Source organism: Arachis ipaensis, chromosome B9 (assembly GCF_059453495.1).
Source record: "Arachis ipaensis isolate K30076 ecotype BB chromosome B9, ASM5945349v1, whole genome shotgun sequence".
In the NCBI taxonomy this organism is placed as follows: Eukaryota; Viridiplantae; Streptophyta; class Magnoliopsida; order Fabales; family Fabaceae; genus Arachis; species Arachis ipaensis.
Genome location: NC_142444.1, coordinates 124,550,135 through 124,568,708, shown reverse-complemented (window position 1 = coordinate 124,568,708; position 18,574 = coordinate 124,550,135). Strand labels below are relative to the sequence as shown.

Genomic DNA, 18,574 nt, shown 5'->3' with positions numbered 1-18,574 from the left:
AATTATCTCTGATAAAATAATTTTTGAAATTAAGGCTATAAATAACTACATGATTTGAGACTTACTCATAAAAAGACTTTTCAAAGGTTTTGGGTCTTACATTCTACCCACCTTATAAAAATTTTCGCCCTCGAAAATTGATATAAAATGAAAGAAGTTTCATAACAGTTCACCCTTGAATACATTTCAGGAATAAGCAAAAATATCTCAACATATAGACTTATATACGATTTTCAAATACTTGGATGGTCGTATGCATAAAGATATGAAGGTAGGAATATGGTTGCAAGGCACACATTACAAGATAGGCTCAAATGCAAAAGATGTCATGGTTCAAGCATGTGATAGTAAAGCAAAGCATTGAAGGTTATAAAAACGGATGAGGTTACAACGACGTGCTCAACATCCGCACACTAATCTCATCTCAACCTCAAAGTTTCAACTCTCCAACTCCATCAAGCACTTTACAACTTCATAGCCGATCATGAGCCTAACACCCGCAAACTCGTTTGCAAGGGACAAAACACCCACAACTCATCATAACGTTACACACTTACCGCTTCACCTTCTATATACACATATCATGTCTTAAAGAACTAACGCATCGCGTTACTACGTCTACAAGTCGCACGTGATATCAAAACAATTCTCGAGTCTACTCAGAAGGATACAAGATTTAGAAAGGAGAGTCAAGGATAGTACTCCTAAATTTGAGAGAATGTATCCAATTCCAAGTAAACAAAGATGCTCAAGCAATGAAGTTTGCTAGAAATAAGTCAATTGACAACTTCAAAGATAACCCTTGGATCAAAGAAGTTCAATAGGATCAATAAGAAGAAAACCAACGCATCAGTTTGGAACAAACTCAAGCTGAGTCGAGGAAGCATGAGGTTTACAGAAGAGAATATTTCAAACCCAAGACAAAGCTCACAAAACTCAAGAGCATAATTAAGATACCTCCGAATTTATTGTTCTTAAAAGAATCGAAAACTTGCAGAAAAATCACTTCACACTTTTAAAAGAAAAGTTAAGCAACAACATCCTCCAAGAAAGTAACAAGGCACAAACGCGGCTTTGCTTTAATACAGTTTCATGTTTGAAGTGGATCATGTAGAATTTTAAAAACAAAATGCACACAAGTTTGGCTAAGAGCTGAAATATTTCCCCAAATATTTTAGAAAGATAATTAGATGTACAACTTAACCAGAAGCAATTCATAAAAAAACCCGGAAGTAATCAAATGCTGGTTCAAAAATCTCCAAAGTCCATATAGCGTGTATAAAAATCTTAGCAAGGTCGAAAGAGAAAGTTAAGCTCTATTTAGAAAAGAAAATCCGAGGTAAAAGTTTGCTTATAAATTGGTAAAGGAATCAAGTGTTACATTACAAACAAACCGGTTTCCAATAAACAAGAAGGCTTCCAAAACTTCATTGAAAACAGTGCATGCCAATTCTAAAACAACTTGTCAAAATTGTACAATGGTTCTAATCTCAATCAAACCACAAAAAAAATAAGTTCGAAACAAGACTCCAAAAGTGTTCTTGAAATCACCATCACAGAAGAACATCCAAGAAGATTAAAATGTACTTAAAAAGGAGTCAAGCCTTGCAAGAAAGGATCTTAATTTAAAGTAGTTCAAACAAGACCCACTAGACATGAAATATCAAACAAGTTTTAAATTGATCCAAAAGAATACAAAAGTCATAGAAAAAGACAACTCAATCATTTGTAATTTTTCAATGATAAATCTTTAACTAAAAACTCTTGTAGAGATAATGGGAGAATAAACAATGCACTATCTTGAAACGAATCAAACTGACCCACATAAGGATGAGATTCACAAGAGGGGACAAACCAAGATCAATGGTAATGTTCACAAGATGTAAAAGATTAGTTAAAAACAGAATCACGTATGACATTCATAGAGGTGAAAAGCTTAAGAAGGAACCAGTCCGTTCATAAGAAGAAAGCTATGAATCCAACATTTTCAAAAGAACAACAATGGCATAAACCATGTAGTATGCTAAACCAAACTCAATTCAAAATAGTTAAGTAAAGCTTATCAAACGAAACTCAACCGGAATAAAAGCGAAGAATCCTTTCTTTCCAGTATTTCGGAAAATATCCAAATACACAATCAAATAAAGATGTCCATTGGAACTATAGTAAAATTACTAGAAGGTCAAAATTTACTTTTAAAGTAAGTGCAATTGCGTAAACCAGTAAAAGTACAGGCAAGGTATTAGAAAGAAATAGTTGTTAAACTGTATAAATAATTTCAAAGTCTCATATATAGAAAAATATATATCTAATCAACAGCAATTTATAAAATCTCAAAATTGGCTGTGATCACTGTCAAGTAAGAGAAAAACTGAATCAACAATTTCTCAAAGAATGGACTCAGAACCCGGAGTTAAAGGTCACAGCACATTAAGACAGGTTTAAGGCTATATCAAAGAATACTTGAATCAAGAAGAACTCAAACAGAGGAAGATAGATGCAACAAGGATCTTAAACCAGCATATGCACTTAAGGTCAAACAAGAATGCATATGGATAGAGGAATAGAGTGAAGACATCAAATTACTTTTCAAAAGGTCTAGCAAACAAGAACTTCAAGTTAGGATATGAAAGAACATGTCGACTCGAACAGAATTCAAGACACACAACTGAATAGCCTCGAGAAGTAGTTTCCAACTTTTCCAAAACCCGCGATTCGCCTTACTCAAAACTAGGATTTCATCTATGATAACCCATCAGTGCTTTCATATACATACTTCACTAGTATTAAGCCGGCCGAACTTAATATCAGGAATTATGCAATGCAAGACTAACAGCGTTAATCAATAGACCGTCATGTGCATAAAGCTCTAATTCTCGTCATTCGACAAGACCTAATACATGACAAACGCTCAGAGTATGCAACTGAAGCATAGTCAGTCCATTCCTCAGGCTCTACAGGAAGAACTGCTCTGATACCATAATGTAACAGCCCAGACCACCCGCTAGCACGATATTGTCCGCTTTGGCACACAAGGCCTCACGGTTTTGCCTTTGACGATAGGGATGATGGCTAAAGCCCCCCACACTCATTCATCAAAACGCGTCATGCTAGGGAGAGGTATCCACACCCTTATAAGGCATGCTAGGGAGAGCGTCTTCTACCTCGAAGCCTCGAATCCTTTGATAGTAATCAAAGTTTTGATCTTCTTCCCTTGTGCATAACCGACCAAGGCTCGGAAGAGTCTTCTGTCCTTCATTAAATAACTCGTAGAAGTAGCTCTTCCACCTTTCATTAATCTACTCCTCTTGAGCCAGCACCTCTCCATCCTTATCCTTTATGCACTTAACCTGATTCAAATCTCTCATTCTTCTTTCACGACTCTTTGCGATTCTATATATACATTTTTCTCCTTCTTTCGTGCCCAAAGACTGGTAGAGACCCTCATATGCTCTTGTTCATGCTTCACTTACAGCCCACTTTTGTCTCTTTCTTAGCCGCCTTATATTTTTCCCAATTATTTGCATTGCGGCATAAAGACCACTCTTTAAAGCACTCCCTTTTTATCTTTATCTTTTCTTGTACACTCGCATTCTACCACCAGGACTCCTTGTCTCTTGGTCCTATTCCTTTAGATTCACCAAAGCTTTCTTTTGCTGTTCTTCTAATAACTTCTACCATCTCCCTCCACATCTCTTCCGAACTTCCTTTTCCATCCCACTTTGTCTCTTTTCCTACCCGTCTTAGGAAGCTTCTTTGTTCCTCACCTTTCATCCGCCACCACCTCGTCCTTGGGTTCTTCGTATGATGTCTTTTCCTCAACTTTTGCTCAACGCGAAAATCCAAGACAAGCACCCTATGTTGTGTTGTCAAACTCTCCCCCGGGATAATTTACAATTAATGCAAAATTTCTGATCGACTCTCCTCAACAAGAAGAAGTCGATTTGTGAGCTTCTCATGCCACTCTTATAGGTTATAAGATGTTCGTCTCTCTTTTTAAAACATGTATTTGCGATGAGAAGGTTAAAGGTTGAGGAAAAGTCCAAAATAGTTTTACTATCGGCATTGATCACCCCGAAACCATGGCCTCCATGAATACTTCCATACCTAGTCACTTCTCTTCCAACATGGCCATTTAAATCTCCTCCTAAGAAATCTTATCTGACGAAGGTATGTCTTGGACAAAATTCTCTAGATCCTCCCAAACCTTATCTTGTGTTGTTCGTCCGAACCCACTTGCGGTGCATAGGCACTAATCACATGAAAAGCACTTCCGTCCACCACAAGTTTGATAGAGATGATCCGATCTCCCACCCTCTTGACATCCACTACGTCCTTCTTCCACTGCTTATCCACAATAATACCAACCCCATTTCTATTCTTCACATTTCCTGTATACCAAAGTTTGAAACCAGAAGTATCCAATTTTCTAGCTTTCGCACCAACCCATTTTGTTTCTTATAGGCACATAATGTTAATCTTCCTCCTTATCATGGTGTCCACCACCTCCATGGACTTTTCTGTTAGAGTGCCTATGTTCCATGTCCCAAATCTCAACCTTCTTTCGCTCCGACCTTTACCTTTTACTTTGTGAACTAGTTTATTTACCTTCATCCGTTCACGAAAACGCGGGAACCCTTGCTCATTTAACACTACATCCGGGCACCGATGCAGCGGCTCTTGCTCATTTGACACCGTACTCGAGCCATACAGCACGTTGCTTCCGGACAACGACCTAGCTTTAGCGCAATAATATCTTTGATTCATGTTATGGGGGTTCAACTATGTTTTTATGTTAGTTGTTGAAGACCTAACACAATCCTCCTCCTTTATCAGGACTTGGAGTATTGTACTAATGCTAAAATGCATTCTTTATCATATTCTGACTCTAATACTATATACACAACTCCTCTACAACTAGTGTATTATGATGTTTGGGATCTAACACCTCTTATTTCTCATTTAGAATGACGGTATTATGTAACATTCATTGATGCATATTTTAGGTACACATGCACATTTGTTTTAGTCAATAAATCTCATATCTTTACTGTGTTTAAGCAGTAAAAATCATTCATAGAAAAAATGACAAATTACAAATTAAAAGAATTACAATATAATAATGGTGGTGAGTATACATCTAAAATCTTTTCTGCGTATATGGTACAAGAAGGCTTTTAGCATAGGTTCTCTTATCCATATACCCTCAACAGAATAGAAGGACAGAGAAGAAGCATAAACATCTCATTAAAATGAGTTTATTTAAACTTTTAACTGTTGCCATCCCCAAGACTTATTAGGATGAAGCTGTAGTTATTGCTACCTATCTTATCAACAGATTAGCAACACATGTTTTGGGCAATAAATTCCCTTTTGAATTGATTTTTAACAAACTATCTTATTATACTCTTCTAAGTATTTGGCGGTGCTTGTTATCCCTCATTAAGGCCATACAGTAAGAGTAAATTAGATTTTAGGTCCGCTAAATGTGTTTTTATTGGTTATGACTCTCAATATAAAAGATATAATAAGAACTTACCTTATAATGGCAAAATTTATGTTTCGATGATGAATTATATATATATATATATATATATATATATATATATATATATATATAAGTTTTTACTTTAATTTATGTTATGTATGTGACGATGATTAGATAAATTTTTAAAATTTTATTTTATTTTTAGATTTTAATAATTATAGAAATGTGTCGAAATATGTTAGAATTTAACTTTTTACTACTCGTGAATTATAAGTGGAACAGATTCTATGCCTAAGTTAAATGCCTAAAGAAATTTAAGCCAAAGTCATCAGCAACAACAGTTATGAGTTTAAATTTGCATCCACATTAGTATTTTTCATTTTATAGGAAATCAAGAACACCCAAGTGCAATTAAATAAAATTATCTATCAACAGAGAAGAACCAAACAAATAGAGTTACTCTTACAACAAGCACCCCATCTTCCAGGTAGGGCACATTCAAAATACGCAACCAACTTAATAAGCAAATATTTAAAATAAAACCTAACTCATAGCATTAAAATTAAATCAATAATTTAAAAAAAATGTAAAACCGATTCGCTTCGAGGATTTATAACAAGCCACCTTAATATAACAACCAAAAGCCATGAATATCGACGTGCCATGTGCCGTTCATAAATATTTGTTATGCCTCTTCATGCCGTTTGTAACATGCTTTTATTAATTAATTAGTAATTGATCAGCTTAAGAGTAGTTTGTTTACCTTGTTGAAACTTGATAAATGCATTTTAATACATGGTCAACCTTTTATTTTTTTAAATAACAATCTCGCTACGTTATCAACAGTATTTCTGCCAACTTCTACCAATTATTATTTATTATCGTGTTTAATGAAAGTATTTTTGTAGATGTGTCTAATAAAAATATCTTTTTTATGACCGTGTTTAATAGAAATGTCTTTATAAATATATTTTTTGAATGTGTCTCTTTATATATGTATTTAAAATATAATAATTAATTATTATTGACAATAAGTTGTCAGATAATATGTTGGTACCGTATACTTTTTCTTTAAAGAATATATAAGAGGTAAGTCACCAAAAAAAAAAAAATATATATATATATATATATATATACAAGAGGTTTAACATCCACTTAGAAATACTAACTCGTAAAAGGGGTTAGAATAACTGAATAATCCTTAGTAAAATTCTAATTAATTGATTAATTAATTAATTAATTAATTATCAATTACTTTTAGGAATACTTGGTATATGTCAACCCAACGCGTTGATTTTTCGTTTTATTTACTCTATGGTTCTTGACATTTAATTCCTATTCAAAGTTTCCTCCTATCTGAAGATTGAAGCTAATTGGAGTACCTTTTCTAAATTCAGAATTCTTCTCAACGCATTTAACATTACTTTCTTTACAATTTATGGGTATCTTTGAGTCAAAACACAAATTTATTTGAAGACTTATATAGTTCTCAATTTAATTAGTCAAACCAGAAAAACAAAATAAACATTTCTACATTTCTAGAGTACATTTAATTTGTAGTCTTATATTGAATTATTAATAGCCTTTTTTATTTTTAATGACTAAAAATTACATAAAAATATCGAGAATGAGTTAATATAAATATTTTTAAAACACACATTTTCAAATATATATTTCTTTGTAACCGCTAGGAATGTTAAGGGGTTTGAAACTCATTAAAACCCTTTTATGAAAGGCACCAAGGCCAATTGTTACTCAACAACTATCTTCAATACATATATCAGCCTAAGGTTCTTCTCATGTTATATTCTGATCTATATTCAAAGCTTGGTTTGTTAATTTTCTTTGTTCAACATATTGTGCAACCATATGTCATTTTTTCTCTGAGAGAGAGAAAAAGAAAAAGATGGGATTCAAATATCTTCCTCTCAAGCTTAAGGTAATTTTTGTTCAATCTTGATTAAGTGATGGCAAGAATGATTCTTTATAGATCAAGAACTAATAATCTTTGGCTGTTGTGTTTGGGTTTTGTAAGGTTTTCCGGCTGAAACGGTTTCTGCTAGGCCGCGGCCGAAGAGGAGTAAAGAGAAAGCATGTGATGGTGCCTGCAAAGAAGCCTTCATGGATGATGCCAATAACACATGGATATTATGTGGTGGAGCATCATCAAGGTTCTGAAAAAGACCTTTTGAACTTTGATTCAGTAGTGGTGCAAAGAGAGCAAATGGATCATAATGAATTGTGGTATTTCGGAATGTTTGACGTTGTAGTTGGAGATGTGGTTACCAAGTACATTCAATCCAATTTCTTTAACAAGAAGCTTCAAGAGGTTAATTGATTTTTTTTATCATTGTGTTACTTTGTTATTGAAGATTCTTGAATCCTATATGTTTGGTCTGATGTCGAAAACTATAGTCTCATTTAAGGAGGAAAAGCAAGGAAACGCTGAAGAGGGCATACCTTGGTGCAAGGGCAAAGATAAGAGAGGAGTATGAATCAGATGAAAGAAGCAGAATGGGTTCAGGATCATGTGTTATGGTGATCAATGGAGAGAAGCTTGTGATAGCAAACATGGGAGATTATAAAACTGTTGTCTGCAGAGATGGCATAGCTCATCATCACACATCATCTGGTAGACACCACCAACATTCACCACGAATACATTGGTCTCGCAGACTCTTCTCCGGTATTGCGCATATTTAATCTAACAAAACACTCTCTTTTGTTTTTTGTTGATTTAATATATCTATCATTTTTCGCATCTTATTTTGGATGCTATAGCTGTGTTTAACAAAGTATAGATGTGAATCAGGTAAAAGTCATTCTAGAGGCTCAGAACTTGTTGTGAAAGGAGAAAGGATTGATTCAGATACTGAATTTCTGATAATGGCCAGCAATGGTATATGGGAGGTAAGCTATTTAAAGTTTTAAACCATTATAATTGTCAAGGTTTTATCAACGAGTATTCTAAGGACATTTGTTAACATTTTAGAAGTAGTAAGTTTCTAAAACATTAATAACTCGTTAACAAAACTCATAAAGCATACAAGTGTGTTTTTGAAAAGCGGGAAAAAATTGAATCTTGCATATGTATATGTGTATATGTAGGTGATGCAGAATCAAGAGGCAGTGAATCTGATAAGTCACATAGAGGATCCCCAAGAAGCAGCGGAATTCTTGGCAAAGGAAGCTATGAATAGGATGAGCAAAAGCAACATCTCATGCTTAATCATTCGCTTTGAGTGATAATCATGCAATCCTAATAGGCAATATCTATAGAAATGTGACAGTGTAGAATGCCTATGTTTCTTTATGGTCCATTGACTTCAATGGTTTTAGAAAAGAAAGTATATTGTTCAACAGAATATTGTGTTAGATTAGATTCAAGTTCAAATTCCTTTCTTTCTTTGGAGTTTTCTTTTGGATTATGCAATTAAATTAATGATATTCATTTTTATTATTAGAATAATTAGTTTGAGATCTTAAAGAAAATAAAAACCAAACTAATTGAATCCACAGAGTAAGATCCACGTCGTACTATTTAATGTCTAAAAACATAGTCATGCCTAGCATTTATCAATATTATTTCTGTTGTTTTCTTCAAAAATGCCCAAAGAGAATTTTCAAAAAGCAATTGAATTGTCTTCGTATTCAAAACATGAAATACTAATATAATTTTATTTTGAATAAAATGACAAATAAACACCTATAATTTACACTTCAAACAAATTAGTTAAAAAAAAGTCAATAAAATCTTCCAAAACCAGGATAACAAACTAGATTACCTTCAAATTAGCCATCTATAATTAAGGTGAAAAGTCTTAATTTAAACTAACTTATCCACATTTATTATCTTAGAAGATTTTATTGATAATTTTTTTTTCATAAAGAACTAATCTGTCCAAAATGTAAATTTTCAATAGTTTATTTGTCACTTCATAATTTTTAATAACCCAAGATTTTTCGGATAACAAAAAATGAAAATAGAAAGGAGAACACCTCGATCCAAAAGATAATATCTAATTTAATAAGATACTAGTAAATATACAAATTGATTCGGAATATGAACAGCAGCACATGAATTTACATACAAAGATCAATTTCACAGCAATATATTATATATTAATTACTCGGTGATCTTTTCGCAACCACACAATAACTAATGACATCAACTGGAAAAGAAAGAAAGAAAGAAAGAAAGAAAGAAAGAAAGAAAGAAAACAAGAGAGGAATCCAAGTGAAGGGTGAAACCACTATATTGTATCAAGCCATATTTATTTTCTTTTCACTATTCTTGCTTCGAAATGGTGATAGCAATGAGAACGACCGAGAAGCTGCACAAAGAATATGGTTTACCATTTTACATATTAAGAATGGAATGGATTATAGATATCAAAAAGTTAATTCAAATGCACTTAAATTAATTGAGAGCATGCATTGAGTACTCACATTTTTGTTGAGTTGAGCTGGTAGTTGGTGTTTCATCTTGAGAGATCAGATTCTTCAAAGTATGAACTGAACATGAAACAGGACATATGACGATAAGTCTGTAATCTCAGGGTAAGTGTTGCGCTAATACGGGTACAAATACTAGATACGGCAAGATACAATACGATACGAAAATACGAAGGCAATACATATTAGGTAACATGTCACAATAACATAGCCAAGATAAATATTTATACAAAAAGAATGATATAATTAGAGAAAATAGAAAAAAAAAATTGATATGGACAAAATTTAATATCCATGGAAGAAGATTGATTATGCTGAGGTCCAGGAGGAGCAGATTACCTTCAATGGACGAACCATTCGTTCCAATCTGATCTGCCTCAGCACCATCATTGCTGGCATTATCGGATTCAATGCTGTGTCCAGAATTTGCTGAGCTGTGACTCTTTTTTCCAAACTTCAATAGTCTTCGGAAACCTTTTGATGATTCCTTTACCTGAGGCTTCTCAACTGCTTCAGGAATCTTCTCAAGTGTTGAGTTTCGAGTGTCGGACACATGTGCTTTAACACTCTCCCCGCCAATTGCCGTGGCCTCTAAAACGGTTGGGACAGCTTTACCATACTCTGTATTTCTGGTGCTAGGATCTTCCAAAGAAGAAACTCGGGCATATGGAGCTTGATATGTTTCCTCGGCAACAGAAATGTTAAATGACTTCGAATGTTCTTTCTCTTTATCATTCAATTTGACCTGATTTGGGAAGATATCAGATTCAAACTTAGATGATGCACAAAGAAGTTCTAAGCAATATATGCATTTCTACAATCATGCAGATAAGGGTAAAAATAAGACATTAGTGCTGAATAGATTTAGCATATCTCTAGCTATAATCAAAGGCGCAAAGCTATATCATCTAAGTTATGAATACATACTCCAGTAGATGCATGTGGCAGGTGCGATTGGCTCCCTGATGTTGCAGTATCTGTCATATCCATGCTTGGAGGTGAAACAGGTGCACGAATAGCAACATATCTTGATGCTGCCTCAGATTTCTCCTTCATGTCTTCATTATCATATTGCTTTTTCAGTGTCTCAGTTTTTTCTTCTGATTTATGAATAGCAGGAGCACAAGGTTTCTCACATTCAAGCATCACAACAGTCTTCTCAACAACAGGATTGTCATCTAGGTCTTTAGAGGGTGAAGTTTGTGTTTCATTTTTCTTTCCTAAGGTACTGTCTGAGTTCACAGAAGGCTTGTTACCATTCGATTTCTGTGCCTTCTCTTTGACTGATGATTTGTTTTGAACATCATCACTTGCTGCAGAAGTTCTGATTTTCAGTTCCGGAAGGGCGGCAGTCTTGCTTTTATCGTAACTCACTATAGCCGAAATCTTTCTGCTCTCAGGTCCATCAACGGATTTAGTCTTTGATATTGTCCCGGCGTTATGCGGCTTAGCTGAGGAAGTCTGACGGACAGTGCTCATTTTAGGTTCTGATAATCTTCTAATCCGCGCCATCGATGCCTTAGTATCTGTTGTACCTTCACCCTTCTCAGGCTTAGATTCAGGCAAAGAAGACACCGATCGGCTTAGTTTGTTTTCAGACGACTGGCTTCTGGTATTCAATTTGCTGGTTCTGGAGACTTTTGAGTAATCACTAGATCCAGCAGAAGCAGTTCGGACAGGGAATCTTTGAAGGGGTGAGGATGGTCCTGGTTCCGAATCACTAAATTTTGATCCTTTATGAGAGCTTGGTGAAAGTTTTGCCGGTAATTGTTTCTTGGTTACTGGTGACTTTGTTGTAACTGTGCCACTCTTGGCAGCAATTCTCTTTTGCCTCTCTAGCTTTAAAGCTTCTAGGCGTTTTATCTCCTCTTCTTCCTAGTTATTATCAATAAACAGAAATGAATAGAGTTGAATGACAGATGAGTAACCTTGAACAAGTGAACAACATGAAAAGAAATGAGTACCTTTTCTTTCTTCATCTTTTGGAGATCAGCTTTATAGTTTCTCAATCTATCAGCACGGGCTCGAGCCTCGTCCAAAGGACTCAGTTTAGAAGGCTTCCCTCTCCTGATTGGCCCAACAGCCTTAATCTTATCAGAACTATTTGGAGTAACTTTTGATTTCTGCACTTTATCTGGCTTCGCAGATTCCTCAGTCACGACCCCTTTGTTATTCTTATCTTGCAAAGAAGAACCTTCAGCCTCAGCCATCATTTCATAGTCTAAAGCAGGGTCATAACTCATCGACACCATTTCCGCTCCACGTTCAGGCATCATGCTCAATTCATCTGGCTCATAATTTATCCCATTAGATGATTTTTCTTCCTTATGCGACGTTGGAAACTCAGAGTCCATGTCAATAGCATTTCTCTCATCATGTCCCACATCATTGACTGCAACCGATCTATGGTCCACTATGTAGGAGTCATCATTCATATCATGAAACAACTTCCTTTCCATTTTATTGTTTGAATAACCTAGTCCACTGACTGCTTCCATATCCGAGGAAGGGTGTGAATTACCAAAGTGACCTTCATGGTTTGGGACTATGAAATCATCATTTCCAACAGTCCTATAACCACGCCTTATTCCATTTACTTCTAAAGATTGTACATCTATAGACCTGCCATCACTAGAATGCCCTTCCTTCACAGACAATGATAAATCATCACCGGATGCCCTAGGCTTGAGGGTCAGTCCTTTGCTAATGCTATGCATATCTATAGAACCACTGCCTTGAAGTTCATGCATATCTCGCTCACTAGAAACCAAAGGATCATCACCTACAACATGTTTCTTTCTTCTCATGGAATTTGCATTTGGCAGATCGAATTGTTCTTGGTCTATGGCATGTCTATTGTCATCAGCATCTCTCAATAAACAACTTTGGAATGCTTGCCAGTGTCCTCCATCTGCATCATTCCCATGGTCTACTTCCTTATCTGTCAAGTTCAACCTCTTCGCAGATTCACTTCTGTCCCTTCTTTTCAAGGTCTTCACAGATTCCTGAGCATCTTGGCCTTCATCTATTTCTGAGCCAGAATCTGAATATGATTCACTGCCAGAAGAATTTTCAGCCTTTGTTATGTAATTGATGTTCCGAATGACCACCATTCCAGATTTCTTTCTGCCTGATCGGCTACCCTTCTGTCGATCTCTGCTCTGTGAACCATCCCTATCCATATCCGCTTCATCCTGCAACCTTGATTTTGAGGTTTCTACATCCCATGTTTCGGATTCAGTATTGCTGTGTCTACTATCCATGGAATGCCTTCTGTGCCTCATGTTTTGACCAGAAGCAAATCTTGGCTCCTCCATAGGTGAATAATTTGGCTGCATATATGGACTGTTTCCAGGATAAGCTTGGTAGTAGGGTATACCTTGAACCGGATATGGTGGAAAGACAGGTACAGCACCCAGGGGAGAATGGACATGCCATGGAGGAAACATAGGGTGCGGGAATTGACCTTGACTATTATCCCCAGGACTTAGAGATGGTTGACCCATTGGAGGAACATCTGAAAATGTGCAAACAAAATTGTCAAGACATATGCATTTGGGCATGTTAGAAAAGATATGAATAATACGATATTATGATTTTCTAAACTACTAATGATAAATCCATATATTTACAAGTTTACAGTATGTTGGAATTGATAGGCACCTGAATTTGCTTTCCCATTATTCCCCGAGTCTGACTGAGTATGCGGTGTAGAGGCCATGATGGGAAATGTGATGTTTGATGTATTTAATGCAGGGAAGTCCGAGTGATTGGACATCATTTCGGCAGCTCCAATTTCAAGCCACTGTCCAGTTTCGTGTTTTCTTTTCCATAGATCTCTATATTTTGAGCATGCATCCCTAACACGTGATGAAATTAGCACCAGGTAAACGAGTGAAGAACCAAAGATTTTACCGACCAATACAAAAGGTCAAAATAGCCTACAAAAGAAAAGCTTTCCTTACAATAAGCGCGATGCTCCAAAGCATTCAGCAAATGAGACTAAGGCTGGCATATGATCAATGTCGAAACCAGCAGCAACAGCACGTGCAAATGCCATGCCTTGCTCTTTCTGCAGCACTGATTTACGGGACTCTAGGACTTTCAGAAGATGGGCTCTAATATAATATGTCATAGAAGCGAACACAAAATAGGTTTTAAAATTCTGTTTTACAAAGTGCAAGGAAACTCAATGAATAAGACAAACTTTAATATAAAGTATAAGACAAGCTAACAAAGTAGAAACAGCTATCCTAACAGTTTCACACTATCATAGATGTATTTATAGACTATGTCTTTTTGCATGCAGTGATCCCTAAATTAGATTACTTATCCCAAAGAGAGATACGCTTTCCAACATGCTGCTTGCAATACAGAATTATACATCGAAAAATCAAGTTATGGCCAAGCTTATATAAGATTCACCCTAAAATTCTTTTTCCGACTTACTGCTAACAGAGTTTGTCTATTCTCTTTAGAAAAAAAGAAAAGGTTGCCCGAATTAGAAATAACTGCAATGGCTGGCATATTTAAGTATGTTAAGGACAGGTACATACATCTTTTATTTAATCATACACAGCCTTAATTAAAACTTGAAAGCTTCTACCTGAGGTGCTCATAGTTGAGGGAAAAATTCGAAGGATAGAAAATCGGCACTTACTTTGAGTTTTCTTCTGATGCAGTGGTGCTTCCATTTGCTGCAGGTGGCTCTGCATCAGGCTGGGACATAACCACGGACAGTGAAATGTGAATAGAACATAATCAATCCAATAATAAATTAATGGAGGTATGAAAGACCACTAACCTTGTAAAGGACTATTGCTCTCTCCTCATTGGTATCCTGCACAGTCTTTCGGCCTACGTAAAGAAGCAAGATTCCTCAGTTGTAAACAATTCTTAATCTTAGCAGACATTTTACCAAATATATAATTGTTCAATTCTGTGCAGAGTGATATTTTGCAATAAACTTACTTGTTCTTTCAGGTGTGGCTTCAGTGTTTTCTACATGTTTTACTTGATTTTCTTCCGCCTGCAGAAATGTATGATTGTTGAAGAAATAGTCTTTTGGTGCTGTAAAAAAATCATAGAATATGATATATATTTACTTACAGTGCTAATCCCTATGCAATTGTTTCCTTGAATTGCAATTGCCTCTTCAATTTGTAAGATTTCAGATTCTGTAGTATACACACGTTCCAATATCTCAGGAGTGCTCACAAAGCGGACAAACCTAGAAAAAGCAGAGAAATAAGTTTATCCAGGTAAATTTGTACAAACCAAAAATGTAACCTAGAAAACATTTCTAAAAGGGAAAACTTTTTAAGTCCCCCAAAGGATGACTTCACTGCCAATTTCCCAGCGCATATCTTTTGTTTCGAAAGACTAAATAAACAGAGACATAACAAGAATTTAAGCATAAAGATCACAAAAAAGGCAACAATTGAGATCCATACTTGTGTATAGGCGATGACATTGTCTAAGAAGCAAACATAAAATAAATTCAACTTCCAAGAAATAGAGACCGCAATTATAAACCGAGAGTTAAAAAGTCAAACCTTTCAACAGTTCCCTTGGTAAACCATGTGACATCGCGGCTACCATCAGGCTCAAGAACAATTGAATAACCACCCTTGGCCATCTGATCCTGAGCAGCCTTCAAGTGAGATAGAAACGGATGTAGCAAGCCCGATGCTATTTTCTCCTTCTTTTCATTCACATTTATAACCAAGTCAAACCTGATTTACAGAACAGCACAGAGGGTAATGCATCAAAACCACAAGTAAGGCTACAGATACTACTACATTCTCAATTACATCGAGTTTTAAGATGAATCAATCAGGGATACAAAAATGGAAAGCAAACACAAAACAGGGTTTCTCAGAGTTAATCCACCTTCCTTAAGCCTCAGTATTGGCACTAAAAAAATTACCAATTCCAAACAACCATATTTAGACACCCATAGAACTTCAAATTTTAGCACATTAGAGTTTCTTAACCAAACTTAAACTGGAATGTTATACCCATGTTGCAAAAAGGCCAAACCATGTGGCTCCAATAAAAAAAAGTTAACTCGCTTGAGTGTAAAACTAAACTGAACCACACTCCAAATCAGGAAATAACTAAATAAGCTAAAGAAATTGCACCTTTAATGAACTATTCCGGTTCAGAAACTAGCAAATGTCTTAACACAAAAAACATAGTGCCTACGAAAGCTTCACCATTCCATAACCCAAATTCAATCCTTTATTAGTGCCAAGTTTGCTTCTTTGAGGTGAAAAATGACAAAAATGAAAAGAAACCCAACATGCAAACCATTGATGAATTGGAGTGTTACTATTATTACCTGGTTCTTGTGGGTGTGAGCTGAAACACAGCTGAATCCAACCTTGTTGAAGAGTTCATTGTTTCTTTGCAACACTAAAAAACACCAACCACAGAAGCTAAGAGCCTAAGACTAAAAAAGCAGAAACTTTGGGTTTTTTCCCGAGATCAGTGGCCAACTACAAAAGGATTCTCAACAAAGGAATCTTAAAAGAAGAAAACGAAAAAGGGGTTGAACAAATACAACCCAAAATGGGGTTCAGTGAAAAAAAAATAAAAAAAAGACAAGCTTTTTTATTGAAAATGAAGCTTTGTTAGACTTTAGGACTCGGAACAAAAGAGTGAGTTACAGAAAGAGCTACAAATGGAAAAGCAATGCCTTCAGCAGAAGTAGAAAAAGTTGCAAAGAGAAATGAAGAGAGAGAATCCAAAGATTTCTCATTTTTGCTCCAAATTCCGGTGCGGGTTATTTTCTGTGTGACAATCCAAATGGAGTTTCATCTTTTCTGTTTAGATTGCAAATATTGGAAATTATTGAGGGCATAATTGGAATTTCAACAGAACTTACAAACGGTATTGGAGCGCCCCCAATAGTGACAATGACTGGATTAGACAGACAGATCTGCTTGAAACTCAGAGGTCTTGGTTTAAATTTACTATACTACCCTTCGTCTATTTTTTAGTGTACTTTATACCTGTTTGGCAAGTTGGAAACCAGCAATTTCTATTTTTTATTTTTTTGAAACACCAGCAAGTTCTATATTACTCTACTACTCCTATTAATTTTTAGAATTTTGCTAATCAACATCTTAAAGTATTCGTTAAGGTTTTTAAAATAAAAATTTTTAATTAACAAATAGTACTAAGTTATGAATGTATTTAATAATTATAAGTTTCAAAATAAATTAGTGATATAAAACATAATAAATATTTGTAATACACTTGTTACTAAAATCCTAATTATATTATTATAAGAAAAGATTAAAAGATAATAAGTTTTTTATTTTTTTTTTTATTTTTTTACTTAAATAGTTTTGAATCAAAACTTGCAAAGTTGCAATCGCAAGTGAAAAAAGAGGTGTGGATTTTTCTAATCAGAAGTCATGGTAGATTGGTAGGTGTTCATTTTAGGTCAAAATTTTTAATGTACTCTGTTTGGATCTCAGTGTGTTTATTAAGTATTAGGCTGCTTAGCTAATAATTTCTAACCTATTCAACAATCAACAAATAATAATTCTCATGAACCACCCTGATTAAAAAAAACTGTGCTGTATGGAATCAATTAATGAATTATCTATTATTATTTATTAGTGAGGGACTCGGTTAGTGATTGTCACACATATGTGTAGCATGAAAAGCTTAATTAAATTTTAAATGGATTTAGTCATTTAGTAATATTTTTGTATAGGCAAAAAGAGTCTAAACTTTCCTCTATTCTACTAGAGTATTTTCTTTAACAGAATTCTCAACGTGAAATTTAATTCTTAGCTTTTTCATTTATAATTTATAAAATAATAAAACCTCTACATAACATTTAACGGTTATTACATGATAAACATAAGAAAGATCATGTAAAGCACTACACTAGAAGATGACAGAAAAGTTGAATAATTGATTCAATTTGAGGAAAAAGATATAAAGAAGAGAATCAACAATTGTATTAATAGCCTGATAAGTAAATTATTCGCTGATAAAACTTTCTCACTAATAACTATAGAAGGAGCTCTCCATGTCATTTGGAGATGTCTAGAATGATTTTGAGTCTCTGAAATCGGTCATAACCAATATCAATTTTTTTTTGATAAAGAACGGAATGACATGAGGATTGAAAATGGCTTTTCCTAATTGTTTAAAGACTATGCTTTATAGGTGCAACGATGGAAGAATGGGGTGTGTATCGAGGAATAACTGATAAAAAAAACTTTCTATTTGGATCCAATTTTGGGTAATCCTAAAATTTTTTAAAACATTGGAGGTGGCTAGGAAGATTGGTGAGGGAATAAGAAGGTTGATAAATGTGGATTTCTTTGATGTGAAGGATAGAAAATCAAGAATCCTCAAAGAATGGGTGGAGATAGAAGGAAATCGAATAGTGAAAGACATGATAAATGTGGTGGGTCCATATAAGAAGACTTTGGGAGCGATTTTACGCTATGAGCAGCTGGGAACGGTGTGCACATACTGTGCAAGAATCGGCCATGATCACAAAATATGTCTCAATTTCATGGAGGATTCAAAACAGGAATATTTGAAGGAAGATAAAATAGGTGACTGGATACGCGTTGATCAAATTAGCACAAGGGTAAAAAT

The 18,574-nt window shown here is 35.0% G+C and overlaps 2 protein-coding genes across 3 annotated transcripts; one reads left to right on the top strand and one right to left on the bottom strand.

Annotated features, from left to right (window-relative positions):
• Positions 1-7,273: 7,273 nt before the first annotated feature.
• LOC107617017 (Protein phosphatase 2C family protein) lies at positions 7,274-8,894 on the top strand. The gene is made up of 5 exons (XM_016318854.3): positions 7,274-7,427; positions 7,524-7,817; positions 7,904-8,174; positions 8,301-8,398; positions 8,597-8,894. The coding sequence occupies exons 1-5, from the start codon at positions 7,395-7,397 to the stop codon at positions 8,732-8,734; spliced, it is 834 nt and encodes a 277-aa protein (XP_016174340.1). The 5' UTR covers positions 7,274-7,394; the 3' UTR covers positions 8,735-8,894.
• Positions 8,895-9,496: 602 nt separating this feature from the next.
• On the bottom strand, positions 9,497-16,757 carry LOC107617931 (COP1-interacting protein 7). 2 transcript variants are annotated; one of them, XM_016319820.3, is made up of 13 exons: positions 16,287-16,757; positions 15,499-15,678; positions 15,053-15,173; positions 14,915-14,972; positions 14,748-14,800; positions 14,604-14,662; positions 13,909-14,061; positions 13,607-13,803; positions 11,908-13,460; positions 10,871-11,818; positions 10,283-10,688; positions 9,938-10,003; positions 9,497-9,822 (listed from the first exon to the last, which is right to left on the bottom strand). In XM_016319820.3, exons 1-13 carry the CDS (start codon positions 16,343-16,345, stop codon positions 9,752-9,754), a joined length of 3,924 nt encoding a protein of 1,307 aa, XP_016175306.1. In that variant the 5' UTR covers positions 16,346-16,757; the 3' UTR covers positions 9,497-9,751. The 2 variants fall into 2 exon arrangements, with proteins under 2 accessions (XP_016175306.1, XP_020967980.1); XM_021112321.2 differs by having other exon boundaries at positions 13,909-14,023; positions 16,287-16,729.
• Between the last annotated feature and the right edge of the window lie 1,817 nt (positions 16,758-18,574).

Coding starts and splice junctions, on each gene's coding strand:
- LOC107617017 (XM_016318854.3), top strand. CDS start 7,395: ATGGGATTCAAATATCTTCCTCTCAAGCTTAAG. Junction 7,818..7,903: donor TTAACAAGAAGCTTCAAGAG/GTTAATTGATTT, acceptor CGAAAACTATAG/TCTCATTTAAGGAGGAAAAG. Junction 8,175..8,300: donor GTCTCGCAGACTCTTCTCCG/GTATTGCGCATA, acceptor GATGTGAATCAG/GTAAAAGTCATTCTAGAGGC.
- LOC107617931 (XM_016319820.3), bottom strand. CDS start 16,345: ATGAACTCTTCAACAAGGTTGGATTCAGCTGTGTTTCAGCTCACACCC. Junction 15,679..16,286: donor CTCACACCCACAAGAACCAG/GTAATAATAGTA, acceptor TCTGTAAATCAG/GTTTGACTTGGTTATAAATG. Junction 10,689..10,870: donor TGCCACATGCATCTACTGGA/GTATGTATTCAT, acceptor TTCCCAAATCAG/GTCAAATTGAATGATAAAGA.